Raw genomic sequence first — 17,631 nt, forward strand, 5'->3', positions numbered from 1 at the left:
GGATGTTTCCATTCCTAATTAATTTATCAATGATTGGACAATTTTTTATGAGTCGTTAAGATTCTTTACTGGAAAGAAAAGCAATACTATGACACATATCAGTCACGTGCAGTTCACACGCCGTTGATAAAATACTTTGCCGAAGGGGTCACTAAGGTCTATAGGTTTTTTCAGCGTCTAAAAAGCACTCAAATCGATTTGCAGTCAGGTGAACATACAGCAATATATTCGTTCTGTAGGCATAAGCTATCCGTACCTTTAAAAGTAATTGCTAATTGGCAACCTGATTCTCTTCAAATATAATGAAATCTGTCTAGTGTACATATTCAAACATATTGTATATGTGCAAAGTGTTTGCAGTGCAAACAGAAAACAATGTTGAAGTGAGAAAATACGGATGAGGCCGCCGCTGCTGGTGCTTCCAATGCGCCAGTCCTCATATTGCAGTCCTCATATTGGCTTGCAGAAATAAGGAAAAGTATGAATTAAAAGCCATGCACGTCTGCGCCAACAATGATGTAATGAGCTACTTCCACAAAAAAAGTTTAAGTGAAAGGGTCGAGGCAAGTCAAACGAAACCTTAAATAAGATGTGTTGCAAAACTATGGTAATGCCATTTTATGTGTATTTGTAGAGGGAGAAGAGGGTTGGCTCCGGCATCGCTGGAGGGTGAGCTCAGCCCCACCCCTCCGGTAAACTCAGGGGGAGGCTCCGCCCTCCCCCCTCCCCTTAAATTCGGCGCCTATGAAAAGAAAGCAAACAACGTGCAATTTGTGACACGGCACTATAGGCACACGAACACAGCTCTTTGGATCCCAGATATCTCTTACGTACTAACTGTAACGAGAAAATCACTATAGGCATGTTTTCACATGTTAGTTATAAAGTACAAATGAGGTGTATTCGCTACACGAAAACTAATTCCGCCATCCGTTTAATACTTCTTTCGTGTGTGCATAAGCTGGCCTCGCACCCTTTCCTGTACGCACCTATCTATGGCTGCAATTTCGTATTTTACCGCTCTGAGAGCGCGCTTGGACAGCTACCGCCATCTAATGGATTATTAAGGAACTATTTATTCAGTTTCGCTCATTTTCGTGTTTTTATTGCCTTTTCTCTGACGTGCAGGGACTCCTATAGATCGACCTTCGTCCGTGGCATTGTACAACGTGCACAGCGTTGTATCCGCGCTCGCTTCACGCTCGTATTTTCATGGTATCATGGAAGCCCGAATTTTCACGTCACTCCAAGTATATACGAAATGAGGTCACGACGCACACCAACTCTTCGGTTATTCCCACGAACTCACGAAATTGCCTTTCGTTTTTTTTTTTACATCTTCTTATATAGAACGCTGGCCACTCTATGTGTGCCCGCTTTCGGGTAATCCTCCAGAATGAATGTGCCACAGTGGCACGAAGGCCCAAAGCCTTAAATATAGTTATGTGTCACATTACAGTCTCGTGTACCTCTCATCAGCATTCTTCTCATCCTTAATGGCCTTCGTCCTCGCGACGCAGGTAGGTAACAGCCAGAGCCAACGTGGTTGGGCTCCATTCATCCACTACTGCTGCTAACTCGCTAACTCAAACAAGCTTCGCATCCTTTAGTTGCTAAGAGCAGGTTGACTATGCGTGTCACCTTTTTTTTTTTTTTTTTGTTTTTGAGGGAGCGGATGCTATGATGGGAGAAGGGGTACACGGATAAGAGAAAAATGTTTGGCGAACCTGTTTAGTTTTCTCTGAAGGGGAAATTTATTATGCGGTACTAATGACCGAACGCTCGTGAAAATACATGCGAATGACAAGCGCTCTAGATATAGTCGAACACAGCCTTGCACGTTTCGTCGTCGAACACAAGAACTGCCCTGTCGCAGTTGTCCTGGAATTGGTCAATGCATTCCTGCGGGAAACTGTGCAACACATCTTTGGTGACCCATAGACCACAGCCTGCAAAAAATGCAAAAGTTGTTCACGCTCTGAGTGCTGATCGAACGTAAGGGAAAAAAGAAGGTCTAAATAAATGACGTCGTGACGACACGCGCATATGAAGTATGTATATAACACGTTGTTCCCTTGGATTTTCATACAACCCCTCACCTGCCTGTCTCTTATTACTTCTCTCCCTCTCTTACGTCCCTGTTACGTATATTTATCCATTGCCTGCAGGATTCGGTCATGTCATTACATAACAGCATGGGATTATGTATAAGCTGCACTGTTTTTATGTTGTTGCTGTTTGGGATGCATAATGTGAGTAAGTGGATTCTGAAATGATCTTATAATATCTGAATATGTTGTCGACAACTGCATATGCAGTTGTAACCCATGGGCTCGTCAAGCTGGTTACACATATTTTGTAGATAATGGGCAAACTTCACAGCTAGATCACGTCTTAACTGGAATATTTCGAGGTCAGGCCATTAGAAAGTGCACATTTTTATTGTACTAGTCCCACCTTTGTAGAAAATTTACGCTATTCTTTTGCAGAGTTTATTTTCTACTGGCTAGACAATTTAGTTAATCGAAATAGAGCCGTTTGCTACCTCTTACTCTTGCACATTACAGCAAACATTCTGACTGTGACAGTGACGATGCCTGAAGGCAGCACACAACAGTTTATTGTCAATGGTGTTGCCCCTTAGAAATGTCACGTTCTAGGCGATGCGTGTGGCATGAACAATGTTCCCTATTCCATCGCCCTTGTTTTTATTGGACTGCCTAGCCGTCGAAGCAGCAGCATACTATTACATGTTATATATACATGAAGAGAAAGTACCCCAATAAGTTGACGCAGGGACACGATTAGCGGAGGGCTGCCATCGTCGTGAGTAGATTCTGGTATTTGTTTCCAGCGGCGGCAAAATGTACTTTCTTCCGTGTTATTCACCTTTTCTTGCTACGCTCACTCCGGAAGTCTCTCCGCCGTCAGCATCGGTGTCGTCGTGAGGTTCCTTATGAAGTTCAAGTGCGATAACATCACGAGTGCGCGCCGCATGCTGCATGTGCGAAGGAGCGCTTGCGAGCGTCACCCGAAAAGGATGGTGGCTTCCTGTGGCAGCGTCTTCCCGCACCCGCAAGGGAAGAATGCGGGAAGCGTGTGCGATCAGCTCACGTGCGTGCGTGAGATGACGTGGGATTAGGTAGACGTGTGCGCGATAAGAGAGGGGAGGAAGGGGGCAGCCTCTTGCGCATCTCCCTTTCCATTTTGGCTGCGGCGGAAGAGCGCGGATGTCCTAACAATACCTTGGAGGCTGTCTGCGATGGCTTCGAAGGCTTAGCGGCACGAAGTGGCTGATAGCTTCGTATGCGGCGAGTTATGATGCGTCTAGTTTGCATTGAAGTGGGAGGCAACACGAAAGAAAATTTGCTCGCCACTGCTGCTGCTGATCACCACGCTAGCGGGCCAGTGGTCGTCTATAGAGATGTATTCGCGCGTGACAGCGTGCTCGTTCATTTAGTTAATAAGCGAACGTTTATAGCACCTTAAGCAATTAATAAATCAACTGATCTTACTTCGAACGACTCTGTAATATTTCACTATAACAATCAATATTTCGACTCTCGGTCGAAACTGCATCTGTTTTTCATTGTTAGGAAGGCGAAGTCCTTCGTGATATTGAATCATCACCCCGTAAATAACTCTACAAGTCACTTAGACCAATTAGTACATCTCGTTGAGGTCGTAGTCTGTTGGCTTCAAGTTATTGTAAGGAAATTGTGTACTATGGTATGTCGCCTCTACATGCTCCCTCCTGAACAATGAACAACATGTGCCTATTAGCCTAGGTAAATACAGGTTCTTACTTTGTCTGTTCTTGAACGGGAAGTCAGCTACGACGCAATTTTTATAGTTGGTATATATAAAATACACCGTTTCCTCACCATTGGCACCTGAAAACAACAGAAAGATAACATGAAAAGAATTGCGAATCTCTGCTGATATTCGCAATGACTTTTTTCGAAATCATTGTTCGTAAGAGCAAGTTTCGGCCAGCCTGATACCAGACACGTTATTAGCGAAGGCGACGAGCCAGCATTCAATAAGCGATTCAAACAAAAGCTTTGCGGATTTTGTCCTCGAATTATGTGTTCATCTTCAGGAATTGAGCGACTTGACGCGATGATTTGGAACTATGATTAGGACCAGTGCGGATGTAAAAAAAACGGAATTTTTTACAAGTATTGAACTTGATTGACCCTTTTTCTGCATCGAACAGGCGCGCTATTCTCCCATATACAATACTGCTGGGCATTAACTCGGAAGTTCATTAAGAAGCATTTATTCATCTTGCAGGTAACTGGCACATGCAGGCAGCAGGGTCAAAACTTTTCGCAAGTTAGTGTATGTTTCACTGGAAAATACCCCTATAATATTGTGCTGACTAATAATCACGAGTTTTGCTCATGCAGTATATTTATAGAACATTCCTTAGGGGGACCTGTAGGGGCGTCCACTGGTCATTGTGAACCACACTTCGTCTAGTAAACCTGAACATAATCACAATTACATATAATACCGGTATACACCTCATTTTCTTTTGTTTATCGTAAATGTCAATTAAACGGACGCAGCAAGGGTTTTAAGTTACCGCGCATAAATACCGCCGCTTATATATCCTTCCAACATTGGCTCTTATTTTCTACATATATGTGCGCACGCGTCTGCGTCTGAGTGTGTGTTGCTGTTGGGGAAAAGGTCCACCGCTGGAAAAGCCGGCGCTGCCGACGGCGAAGGATCAGGAGGTGTGAGGGATCACGTGGACACAGCGGCTGCGTCGACCGCTTGGGAAGCGCCGAAGCAAGGTGAAAACAAAAGTTGCAAATCCCCCCTGCGCTGGGGTTCTGCTCAAGTGGGGAGGTTTTTTCGCTTCGGGTGTCTGCTTGACAGCATTCGAAAGCACTATAACAGGTATTGGCGGCCTTTGGAGGCGTTCAGCATGGTAGGCTACTATTCGGTGCCAGAGTGCCGGACGTACGACACGGAGCCCTGTGTCAGTTTTCACACGTACCCACAGGACGAGAAGCCTCGTTGAGCTTGGATCGCGAAACGTAGAACCGGCAAGGAGCCACCGGTTACAACTCGGCTGTGCAGCAAGCACATCCGCCAGGAAGACTACTGCTATGGCGTCGGGGCTGCGACGTTCAGTGAGTAGAAGAAAGCGCGGATTGAGACGCTCGCCCACGCGCTGCCCAGCTAATCTCGTGGATCTTTGATCAATGAACTCGTTGATGCTTGGTGATGAGAAGCAAGTTAAAAGAAGGGATGGCATATGCTCTGTTTGTGTAAGCCTCCAACAATGAATGTACACTGGTTTAAGAAAAAGGAGCAACGGAAAATTGCTCTCTGGGAACACCAAAAATTTTGAAGAAACAAAAAATATTCCCCTTTAAGAGTGGAACGCGATAGCATTCAGAGATCCCTGACTGCTTCTCACGTTTCTCTGCAACTGCAGCCTAAATGGATTATTTAATTAAAATATGGGGTTTTACACGCCAAAACCACTTTCCGATTATGAGGCACGCCGAAGTGGAGAACTCCGGAAATTTCGACCACCTGGGGTTCCTTAACGTGCACTTAAATCTAAGTACACGGGTGTTTTCGCATTTCATCCCCATCGAAATACGGTCGCCGTGGCCGGTATTAGATCACGTGACCTTGTGCTCAGCAGCCTAACACCATAGCCATGCAACTGCACCTTACGTAAACGAAATTTTTACCGGAAAACGCTAGCGGCGAACGCTATGCGCGAAGACGAGCTTTCTAGTAGAAACACTGCCTCTTCTGTGGGCCTTGATGAAGCGGAGGCGAGCGCCGCCGGGATGTGTTGCAAGGAATCGGGCGCGCTGCTCCGTGCCCTCCAAGATTTGCACGCGCTGGCGGGCGCAAATCTCGGACGCCGTGGCCGGTCTTTAAATGGTAGAAACGCTGGCAAGATGTTTGTGTTTGAGTTGCTGCGCAACAGAATTACGGTTTCTCATATATTCAAATTACAATCCGACGATACGACGTCTCTAGATTGCGTGTCAGTCATACTTTAAGATTTTTCTCACGCATTTTAGTTTGAGAATTTCAATTATTTCAGTAACTTCTTTGTGCTTTGTCTGCGTGGTTGGGTAAGTGTGCTTGGGTTTGCATGATTCGGAATGATTTTTACCCAAACAACGGTCGACGGTGGACGCCGACGCCGCCGCCGCATTTGTTACGACATGGGCCGCTTAACGCTATTGCGTAAATAAATAAATAATTCTCGATTTCAGCTCCCCCTAGCTAACCTCTAACGGGGAGGCGGTGAAACACGACGCGCGAAACAGAAGTTACGGTTTACTGGCTCAGATTAACTGCGCAAAGGTGCTGTCTGTCTGTCTGAGGTGTAGGCAAGGTCGCCCATATCTAAAACTCTTGATGATTATTGCCGAAGCAAATCTGCTGCGCGAAGCAAGCTATGCTTCTGCCTATTCTTTCATTGACACGTGATGTGGAACACCCCACCGCGCGACGTCATCGGCCTTCACCACCACTGCACAAAAACGGTTACGGAGCTCCCCTTAAATGCTTTGCAGTAAAAATCATATCGCTCAATAGCTGCGCAACAACAGATGACATGTAGTACCATGGAGTCAAATGCCTAGAAATATAGACCTTTATGTGAAGTATCCTTTCTACAGCGATTATTAAATATTTGTATCCATTAGGGTGCGTTTTTGTCGTTCATCATCATCAGCAGCAGCATCAGCCTATTTTATGTCCATTGCCGCAACGAAGGCCTCTCCCTGCGATCTCCAATTACATATGTCTTGCGTCCATTGATTCAAACTTGTGCCTGGAAATTTGATAATTTAATTCAGGTTCACCAAAAGAATACTTAATCGCCGACATGGACTTGCAGAAGACAGCGTCGTTAGACTAGTTCAAGTCCTTGTTCTATGTCACTTCGCCTGTGTCAGCAGCCGTGCACGAGCGGCAGAGATCCGAAAGAGACAAACTCAATGCATTTTTAAGGAAGGTTATCAAGGTAACTCTTGGGCTGCTTATGTACACGGAAACTGAAAGACTCAAGCAAGTAGGGCTGCGCTATACAGTGGAGGAAATAGCCAAGACACAAGAAAGACCCCAGTTCATTAGACTTTCCATCAAGTGATTAGAAAGACAAATCCTCAGACGAACTGTTATACCAATTACAGTAATACATAATTACCCTAGAGAAATTCCCCAAAGATTTGCGGAAGCATCTCAAGGTCATGCCTGTTACAAGGAATGTTCACCCCATTCATGATGTGGGTGAAGGCACACCAGAGCAAAAGCCCTTCTGGAGAAAGCTAAAAATCAGGCGGAAGAATGCTCGTTCGTTGACGCGACTTTCATGTTAAATAGACGAGCCAACATGCGACAACATGCGATAAATGTAACGGCACCATAGACCTTAGTCATACGCTTTCGCGTTGCTCCACGTTACGCCGCGACAAGGACAACACTGGACAGCGGTGGGACACAGATCTACGCAGTCTCACATTCGAAGAACAGCCATGGGTGTCCAAGAGGCCCGCGAAGTGTCCGGCAGAATTGGCCTTTCCGTCCTAACGTGGGAGCGGCTCACTTCGAAATAGGAAACTAGCGCTGCCTAATAGACCACAACCACGTTTTCCCACAATTCTTCTGTGGCCCTCAACTGCGCTTCCCATCTCGCGGCACCCATTATGTAACCCTAGTGGTCCACCGGTTATCGAACCTTCGCATTACGTGGTCTGCCCAGCTCCATTTGTTCTCTTAATGTCTATTAAAATATTAGCTATCCCTGTTTGTTCTCTGATCCACATCGCTATTTTACTGTCTCTTAACATTACGCCTAACATTCTTCGTTCCAACGCTCTTTGTGAGGTCCTTAACTTGTTTTCGTGCTTTTTTGTCAGTCTCCAAGTTTCTGACCGATATGTCTGCACCAATAGAATGCATTGACATGCAATGTACAGCTTTCTTTTCAATGATTATGGTAAGCTTTAACCCTTTGAGGGTCGATTTTTTTCGCCACGTGCGACCACTCAGGGTCGATTTTTTTATTGCACATTTAAATTCTTCAGAGGGAGCTATTTTGAAAAAAAATTACTGTAATTTTTCTAGGGTGACCGTAAAGTGAGAAAAAAATTTTTGGCGTTGGCATATATGGACTGTTTATTCATGAAAAACAATAAAAAATAGCAAATAAAGTTATAAGATTTTTAAAAAAATTGGCGCATTGTTATACACAATGTGCACACGAGAAAAATACACAAGAAGAATGCGCACACGAAAATTTTTTGCAAGTCTCAAATGTTCCTTTTGCACTAATACTTCTTCAGCGTGTGGTAGTTCTTGAAGCATGGCTCCACGCAGAGCGGTTTGTTGCACTCAGCGCGCATGTAGCTTGTGTCCTCGCGATATTTTTGCTGCCGAGTGGTGTTGGCGCAGACATGGCACCTCCTCTGGGTACTGCTTCCCTGAACAGACGTGGGAGGCAACTTCGGAATAAAGGGCCAAAAAAGGAAACGCATGCACGGCGGCATCCTTCGTATGCGGAGCCCTGTGAGCAACAACCGAGCGGGTTACAGGCGGTCACCCATTGAGTGACAAGAGCGAGATAGCCATCAGTTTTGCGAGCAAAAGAAGCCGAAACCGCGTGCGGAACAAAACCGAAACTAACCGCCGCGCGCCCGCGAGCGCGCCAATGCGCGAGCGGTAGCAGACGCGCCGGAGCAAGAAAAAAGTATAGAACGAAAACTGAAAGAGAGAGACGCGAGAAAAAAATTTCATGTATTCCCACATAGTAGCACCACATGCCAGGCAAGAAAAAGTTAGGAAATTAGCGCGCGTTTTAAACGTACAGACGGCGCCGTAAATATACGGCGTCGACCATTTTCGGACCTGTTCGCGGCGCCGTATATTTACGGAGTCGACTCTCAATGGGTTAAGTCAGGATCTGACAATGTCTGCAGAATGCTCTCCAACCAATTTTTATTCTTCAGTAAATTTCTTTTTCCTGAGTAAATGACCTAGGTAAATGTCTTCCTTCAAAAACTCTAGAGGCTGACAGGCGATCCTGAACTCTTGCTCCCTTGACAAGTTATTGATCATTATCTTTCCCGTGTGCATAATAATCTCGAAACCTAATTTTACACTAGTTCTGTTAAGTTCCGCATTCATTTTTTATAACTCTTCCCTAGTGTTGCTGAACGGAACAACGTCATCTGCAAACCGAAGGTAGCTGAGATATTCGCCGTTGATCCTCACTCCGAAGCTTTCAGAGTTTAATAGCTTAAATACTTCTTCCATGCATGCAGTGAATAGCATTATAGAAATTGTGTCTCCTTGTCTGACCCTCTTCATTAAAGGTGTCTTTTTACTTTTCTTGCGGGGAATTAAAGTAGCTGTGGATTCTTTGTAGATATTTTTCAAGATATTTACGAAAGTCTCCTATACTCCTTTATTACGGAATGTCTCTATGACTCCTGTTATCTCTACTGAATCAAATGCCTTTTCATTTTCAATGAAAGCCATATAAAGAGACTGATTGTAATGTGTAGATTTCTCTATTTCCTGATTGATGACAGGCATGTGATCCATTGTAGAGTATCCATTCATGAAGCCAGCCTGTTCGCTTGGTTGACCAATGCAAAGTGTTGTCCTTATTCTGTTGGAAATTATCTTGGGAAATATCTTATACAATACTAAAAGAAAGCTAATGGCTCTGTCATTTCTCAGTTCTTTAACGTCACCCTTTTTATGGATTAGTTTAATTTTGTCATTCTTACAGTTCTGTGCAACACTTGAAGTCCTGAGACATCTCGTGTATGTGGGCGCAAGCTTTCCTAGCGCGGTGTCTCCTCCATCTTTGATTAAATCGACTGTTATTCCATATTATCCTGCCGCTTTTCCCCCTTTCATCTCTTGCAAGGCCCTCCTAACATCATCGCTAGCTATTGATGAATCATCTGTAACCTGTTCACTACTACTTCGAATGGAGGTATCATGGCTGCTCTGCGCACTGTAGAGGTCAGTATAGAATTCTTCCGCTGCTTCTGCTATATCTTCGAAATTGCTGATGATATGGCCCTGCTTGTGATTCAGTGCATGCATCTAGGCTTCTCCTATGCAAAGTTTTCTTCCCACTAATTTCTTGCCGCGTCCATGTTTTACTGCTTCCAAAGTCTTTCTTACGTTTTAATTTTGAATACCGCTAACTTTGTATTTGTTGATCAGTTTTGTTAGTAACGTGAATTCTATCTCATCTCTTAACTTGGATACTTTAAATCTTTGTTGTTTCTTATTACGTTCTTGATTTCTTGGGAGAGCTTATCTACAGGTCCCCTTAGCGCCTTGCCTCCTTCTTCAATTGCTACTTCAGAAGGCAGTGTAGTTACGATTTCATTCAGTATCTATGTGCCATCTTCATCCCTATGTTCTAAGCGTGAATATTTGTTCGCAAGTACCAGCCGAAATTTGTCTGCTTTTGCGTTTACTGCATCTAGGGTGTCCTGTTTGTTCTTGACAAATTTTACTCTTTCTTTCTTCATATTGGGGACTTGACTAGACTTGACTAACCTATGATCACTGCACGTTACCTTACCTAACACGTCTACATCCTGCACTATGCTGAGATCATTTCCAAGTGGTGAAGATGGCATTAGCAATTTCGAGCACCACACTTTCTAGGTTACTCCAGTTCATGCAAAATATTCGTGGTCGTATATTACTGTTCATTTCATATTTACCGTCATCCACCGTGAACACAGGTTTGTCAGTTGTTGATCCTTCCTTTACATAGTAGGTGTGGTTCTCTCTGAAACATATCCAAATTTGTTTTATTTTAGGCAAAGATCTTGGGTTTGCATATTTAGGGTGACAAAGCTCTTAGGAGCATGATGCAAAAAGAAAAAAATGCAATTTTAAAGTTTTTAGCCAATTTACGGACATTGTGGGAAATAACGCCACCAGGGCTCAAATGTGTTGAATCAAGACCCGATCTACTCTGCGAAAAAACGTACAGCTTCATTATATTTTATATAACAGGGGCTGGAAATGTAGGATAAAATTTGGATTTTATTACCTTCAATCGTAGTGCTTGCCCGGTAATGCTGAAACTAGGAAATATAACTGTACCAAATAAAAATGGCTGAATCGCAGGTACTGAGATGACCTGATCTCAGTCACAGTTCACTCGGAGTTCTTGATATGCGTAGACCAGGCTCCTCGAAGGAATCTTCAGATTATTTTTTTTATTTTGCGAACATCTTTGGCACACGATTTCAATGATCCTTCTTTGTTTTTATTGAAGAATGATCAACATGGAATTTAGAGTCGATATTTGTTGCAGCTTTTCAAGCAAGTAACATTCTCGAACGAGTAAATATGTCGAAAATAACAAGAATACCCATTGATTTTGTAGAAAATGCTGCGGGAAACATGAAAGAAAACTAAATAACTGCTCCCCACCTCAATTTGGTGGCGTCAAATTTACACACCGCAAACTGAACTGTTAAATGGGTAGCGAAAATCACTTTGCACATTTTTTTTTCTTGAGCCGCTATTCAACATATTTTTATTGCGCTGTAGAAGCGTTTAACAGTCAGCGGCGTTTGGGACCAACTTTTTTAGGGCACCCACTGCCAGCCCGAGCAGCGTTTCCCGACCAAGAACTCATGTCCAAAGACGGTTCAATGGGTTCGATGACGTAGTTGATGGGGGATGCGTGTTCGACGACATGATAGGGTCCTTCATACTTGGGTAGCAGTTTTGATAAGAGGCCAGGTGCAGCGGAAAGAGCCGTGAACCATACAAGCACTCAAGGAAAAAAGGTGGGCAGAGAAGCGGTGTCACCGCGAGTGCTCTTCTGGCGCTCTTGGTCAATGGAGCTAATTGCCGAGCGAGATCATGGTACTCTTCAGCATGTCTTGCCGTGGCAGAAATTGGAGCACATTCAATTGTATCCGGCCGGTATAGTAGAATTGTGTCGGTGGTGTACGACGGGTGCCGACGTGCAGTAACAAAAAGGGTGAAAGGCCGGTGTTACTCTGAGTAGCGGTGTTGTACGCGTAGGTCATGAATGGCAAAATGACGTCCCAATTTGTGTGGTCGGAGGCGTCATACATGGCAAAAATGTCGCCGAGCGTACGATTGAAGCGTTCCGTAAGGCCAGTGACTGGAGGATGGTAAGGCGTAGGTGTACGATGAACAACGTGGCACTCTTTAAGAATGGCTTCAACTACTTCAGATAGGAAGACACGTACGCGATCGCTGAGCATTTCTCGAGGTGATGCATGACGCAGGGGGAAACGAAGAAGCAAGAAGGAGGCGACATCGCGCGCTGTAGCTGACGGGAGCTAGGGCGGCAGTATTTGCGTATCGCGTGAGGTGGTCCACTGCTGCAATGTTCCAGCAGTTTTCAGTCGAATTCAGAGGAACGGGCCCATACAAATTGATGCCGACGCTCCCAAACAGCCGGATAGGGCAAGGTAAAGGCTGCAAAATGGCTGGCGAGAGACGGGGCGAAAATTTCACGCGCTGACAATCGGGGCAAGAGCGAAGGAACTTCTTAACATAGCTGTACATACCTCGCAACAAGTACCACTGTAGAAGGTGCTGGTGCGTTTTGAAAACTCCCGAGTGTGCGTACTGCGAATCGACTTGGAAAGTTGCGCATATCTCAGAACGCAGACTGCGAGATACTACTCACAACCACTGGCGCCTTTCAGGGTTTTAATGGCGTCTATGAAGCAGGTTGTCGCGAATGGCTAAATCGGGAGCTTGACGGCGGAACGTGCAAGTATTTGGTTGTGTTAATCGACCAAAAAAAATTGGCTGAAGGCTTAGCTTGGTTAAGCCTATACAGCAATACATTTGGCTGCACCTTGGTTCGGCTGATGGTGTGGACATGGTTGCCCTTTGTTAAACTTATGGCTATACATCGTCCGACATAGCGCAAGGCAGCGCGCCGACCAGTGCGAGGAGCCGAGCTGTAGCCTCATTTATCCTCCTAGCGTGACGTCACACCAGCGAGTGACGTCTCTCGGTAGCGGCGCAGCAGCGGCACGCAAGGCTTCGCCTCCACCATCGATGCCGCGAGCCCCGTCTCTCGGTCTGGCGTGACGTCACATGGTCACGTGACGCGCAGCTGTGTAAGGAGGCGCTACGACCACCGATATATACTGTTCTTAGCGAAACAGACAGTAAACGTCAAACTAAATACGCGTATATGCAATCTTTCCTTCAGGCAATGACAAAGACCGAGATCTTTCCTTCGGCCCTTCTCGTACACAGTCGAGGTGGACCAAGGGCAACCCCACCCATAAGGCCAGCGTTCCGAGAAGCCTTCATCGCAAATATTTACCTTCCTACCACGTTCAATGCTTATAGCCTTCGGCGAAACTGTCAGCTGCTATTGCTACATTTCAATAAAATTAACAAGTAATTTCATTGCTGGCAGACTTTAGCGACGTGCGAATATTAAAATCCTGTAATACATATCTAATACTTTTACTGTCTTTGCTGCATTAAATTGCTGAATTCACGATTCAGGTTTGTCGCATACTCGCTGCGTTGAAGTGCTAAAGGAGACAACAGAACTTTTTCCAGTCTAGAGGAAGAAAGACTGACCAGAGTGCGAACTCTCCCGAATGATTCTATTGCACAAGCAAGGCAGTTGTTGTGCAGGCGCACCAGTTCCTGGGCACACGGAGGAAATAACTTAAGCACTATAGTTACGTTTTTTCAATATTCATGTCGGAAATTAGGCACTCTACGAATGGTCTGTCTCGATTTAGGCCTAACAATTTATCCTTTGGTCAGCGTGACTATGCTTCAATTCCTTTAAAACGATATGTGGCGCTATATTATTGCTTAGTCCTTTCACCGAGCACTAAGCTCTACTGTATTAATCTGGTTGCTGGCATTCCTTTTGTTTCATTATTCTTATTTTGTGGAGCACAAAATACGAGTACATTACCTTTTTTTCTCGTTTGCAAGCTTTACAGCGCAGGTGGTGTTTAGTTGATAAAGACAATAAATGTATAAGATAAAGTAAATAAGCCTTTGGTTGCCTAAAAGCATTCACTGAACCTACATTTTTCAATTTAGAATTGCAAATAATTATTTCATCCGATATGCGGAAGTAGTTTTTCTGGTATGGCAATTCAATTTTATTGGAATTTTTTTTCGAACTCACCTACTTTTTGTTGTTGAATCTCACAAACCTTCTCTCCCACAATTTTATTCGCTACATGCACCACTACCACATAACCATTCAAGGTGGTTGCCATTTGCACCCTATGTGAACTCACGGTTGACGTCCGTTCACGGGCGCTAGCACAAATACGTAAGTAGCAGTCTTCTGCTTCTCATCGAGCTGTTGCCGCACCATCATCGCACAGTCCAGATCTCCATCGTCATCCGCATCAAACGCGGCAATAGCGTAAGCGAAGACTTCAAACATCTGCAATATCAAGCGAAGACAAATGCGCCATTGAACCGAATGTGCGAGTACTAGTAGTAAGAATATTCTATATTTTGTGACAGAGCAGCTATGCAGAGGCCTTGTACCAAACTGTGTTCGATATGTTACTCGGAGCTTTAAAAATATTTAAATGTTTATTCTTACAGATCTCAACTGCGTTTTTCTCCCCTGCTAATGTCCAGAAATGTAGATACAACGTAAAAACTACTTGCGAGTACTCGTAAAGTGCTTAGGCCTCGCGTAGTGGTATAGCATGTGGATAGCTGTATCCATCTAATGTTCTCCATTACCGTCTACCTCATGACAGGGAATGAAGGTATGAGTTCCACTCAGCGGTTCCTAGCAGTATATGCAGGGAACAGGATCTTTCGCTTCCACATAGAAGCGCATGTTTGGACGGTGAATGTCCTGCGTTATTTCGCCCGAAATTCGAGTTCAGTTCCTTTATTTGCCATGAATGGCCCTGAAAATTTCGGTTTGTTCGTCTCCTGGTCATGCAAACTAACTTGTTATTTTCAACGAGTCACAGAATTCACTTTCATAGTATATTTGCTCTTGTACTGAGACTTCCTAAATAGTCAGTCGATCACCTAACCGAACACTGAACAGCCGAACACCTACTTGCTTTATAGTATACAAAGCTGGTACTTCAATATTCATTACCTTTCATTGCTCATAAACTTATGCTTTCACAGATTTATTGGCAGGATCTGCATTATAGTCATGTTTTAATGCAGTTCATAGGACCACGGGCCACAAATATAATTCGGGTGTCTAACCTCTAACTAAATAACTTAGAGCCACTGTGCACTTTAAAAAACTCATTGGTGGAAGTGCTCCCTATTTTCGGCATGCTTTCTCCACTTCATAATCCTTCCGCTCTTTTGGCGCTACTTCCGGGCATAAAGTACGGGAGTGTCTGCGCGTCCTGTGCTTTTAATGGGAAATTATCTGGTATTTGAAGCTTGTTCTGCAGGACGGGACCGAATTCACAGCATCCGTAACCTTAAAGCGTCCATTTTTAAGAGCGCGTATTTTCCAGCATAAATTATATTACTAACGTTAAATTTTAGTATGGAATTACTTGTCAGTACTGCCTTTCACCATTGATCAATTACGCCGGAGGACTTGCAACTTGTTCACTGTTCATTATAGTCGTGTGAATTGATCAATATAGCTAAACGCTTAGTTGCAGGCATTTCTAGAAAGGAAATAAAATCAATAAGCATTTCGATTAGAAATGCAGGGCCTGTGGGTAACGGACTGCTCGCAGTGTTTTACCCTTGACTATAAGGATTGTTAAGAAAAATGGGAAGGCACAAACAAAAACAAAATCTATGCTTCGGTTTATTCAGCTCACTAATTCGAGTACAGACGGTCAGTTTACTGTTGATATCCTAAAGTCTTACCGTAGCCCGATTTCTTGCCTACGTACCTTGAATGCATCCGTGACATCATGGTTCAGTTGGTGTTTGGCTTTGCCTGAAGCCATAGGCACTTCAAGCAATAATGCTGAAAATATAACTAAGACACAATAAAACAGCGACTGCATGTTTCGACAATGAATGCGCATTCCTTTAGCAATTTCGCTTGGCTGGCGAACAAACAATGACCAAGTTCTCTCCGCTTGAATGAGTTCAAGTAGTTATATATTTCCACAGCCAAGCGTTTTCCTTCTTTCTGCGTGATAGCTTGAGCAACAGGTACAGTTTCAATTACAAGCGCTCAATTTCTCATGTGTCTACTAGACATCAGAGTGATAATTTATTCTATAGTTTCCTTCTATGTCTCCTGTCTTTTTGCTGCTTTATTCCTGTGCGCTTGATACAGCATTTGGTTTAATTAGCCGTCTGCCATATTTGAAGCATGCACTTGGATTCAGCAGATTCCCGCCATAACTGCTTACAGTGGAGAATGAGTGACATACGAACTACAGAGGTAAGTGAAAGTTGCGTCATGGATATGAGAAAAAGCATTGTGCAATGTGTGTAACACGTGCTGCTATCTGTTTCATTTGATTGGTCAAACAAGCTTACTGGTCAAACATACGTGCAAGGGGGGAACTGTTGCATCGCAATAAAGAAAAAAGCATAGCCAAAGCTCACAACTGGACGGTGATGGAAAATGGTGGTTGCACCATTTGACAGTTGTCGGCTGTCATTGCTAATTCACGGAGAAAGTTGGGCTAGTTGGTGCTGATGCATTTGCTGTGACATGGTTACTAGCTCGAACAAGACTACAGAAAAAAACAAGGTGGCACAGGACAGAGCGCTAGACATCAACTAGCATGCTTTATGCATGAAAACATGTATTCCGGCCACGGCAGCCTCATTTCGAGGGGGCCTAATACGAAAACACCCGTATCGTTACACTTAGATGCACCTCAAGAATCCAAGAAGTCCAAATTTCCAGAGGTATCCACTACCGCTAGCCTCGTCATGCAATCTTGGTTTTGGCAAGTGAAACTCCAGAAATTTTAACGTGCAAAGGACCACCGTATGCTCAAATAAATGCGCAGACAGAACCATAAACGAATGCACCACGTAGGAGGCAACTATGGGCCCAATAAAAAGGAAAAGCGCAGATGACAAGCTATGGGAAAGCCTATAATAATTTCTTCTCCAGCTAAGACACTTCTTTATCACCATCATCATCATCAGCCTTGTAACGCCCACTGCAGGGCGAAGGCCTCTCCCATAATTCTCCAAATACCGCGATTATGTACTAATTGTGGCCATGTTGTCCCTGCTAACTTCTTAATCTAATCCGCCCACCTAACTTTCTGCCGCCCCCTGCTACACTTCCCTTCCCTTGGAATCTAGTCCGTAACCCTTAATGACCATCGGTTATCTTCCCTTCTCATTACATGTCCTGCACATGCCCATTTCTTTTTCTTGATTTCAACTAAGATGTCTTTAAGTTCCGTTTGTTCCCTCACCCTATCTCCTCTTTTCTTGTCCCTCAATGTTACCCCCATCATTCTTATTTCCATAGCTCGTTGCATCGTTCTCAATTTAAGTAGAACCCTTTTCTTAACCCTCCAGGTTTCTACTCCGTACGTTAGTACTGGTAAGACACAGCTGTTATACACATTTCTCTTGAGGGATATTGGCAACGTGCTGTTCAAGATCTGAGAATGCCTGCCAAGC

At 44.2% G+C, this 17,631-nt stretch overlaps 2 protein-coding genes across 6 annotated transcripts in view; one reads left to right on the forward strand and one right to left on the reverse strand.

The window, feature by feature from the left end:
- The window catches only part of LOC135913024 (lipopolysaccharide-induced tumor necrosis factor-alpha factor homolog), a 541,041-nt gene that overhangs the window by 283,943 nt on the left and 239,467 nt on the right, over positions 1-17,631 (forward strand). The gene's annotated exons all lie outside the window — the stretch shown is intronic.
- On the reverse strand, positions 1,731-16,092 carry LOC139058418 (uncharacterized). The gene is made up of 5 exons (XM_070536759.1): positions 15,918-16,092; positions 14,310-14,461; positions 10,746-10,813; positions 3,807-3,893; positions 1,731-1,949 (listed from the first exon to the last, which is right to left on the reverse strand). Exons 1-5 carry the CDS (start codon positions 16,053-16,055, stop codon positions 1,813-1,815), a joined length of 582 nt encoding a protein of 193 aa, XP_070392860.1. The 5' UTR covers positions 16,056-16,092; the 3' UTR covers positions 1,731-1,812.

Source organism: Dermacentor albipictus, chromosome 1 (genome assembly GCF_038994185.2).
Source record: "Dermacentor albipictus isolate Rhodes 1998 colony chromosome 1, USDA_Dalb.pri_finalv2, whole genome shotgun sequence".
Classification (NCBI taxonomy): Eukaryota; Metazoa; Arthropoda; class Arachnida; order Ixodida; family Ixodidae; genus Dermacentor; species Dermacentor albipictus.

Excerpts from the sequence above, each read along its gene's own strand:
- LOC139058418 (XM_070536759.1), bottom strand. The coding sequence starts at position 16,055 with ATGCGCATTCATTGTCGAAACATGCAGTCGCTGTTTTATTGTGTCTTA. Across the intron at positions 10,814-14,309 it reads CCCGTGAACGGACGTCAACC|AGAGAACCACACCTACTATG; the intron begins GTGAGTTCACAT and ends GATATGTTTCAG. Across the intron at positions 1,950-3,806 it reads CCCGTTCAAGAACAGACAAA|GCTGTGGTCTATGGGTCACC; the intron begins GTAAGAACCTGT and ends CATTTTTTGCAG.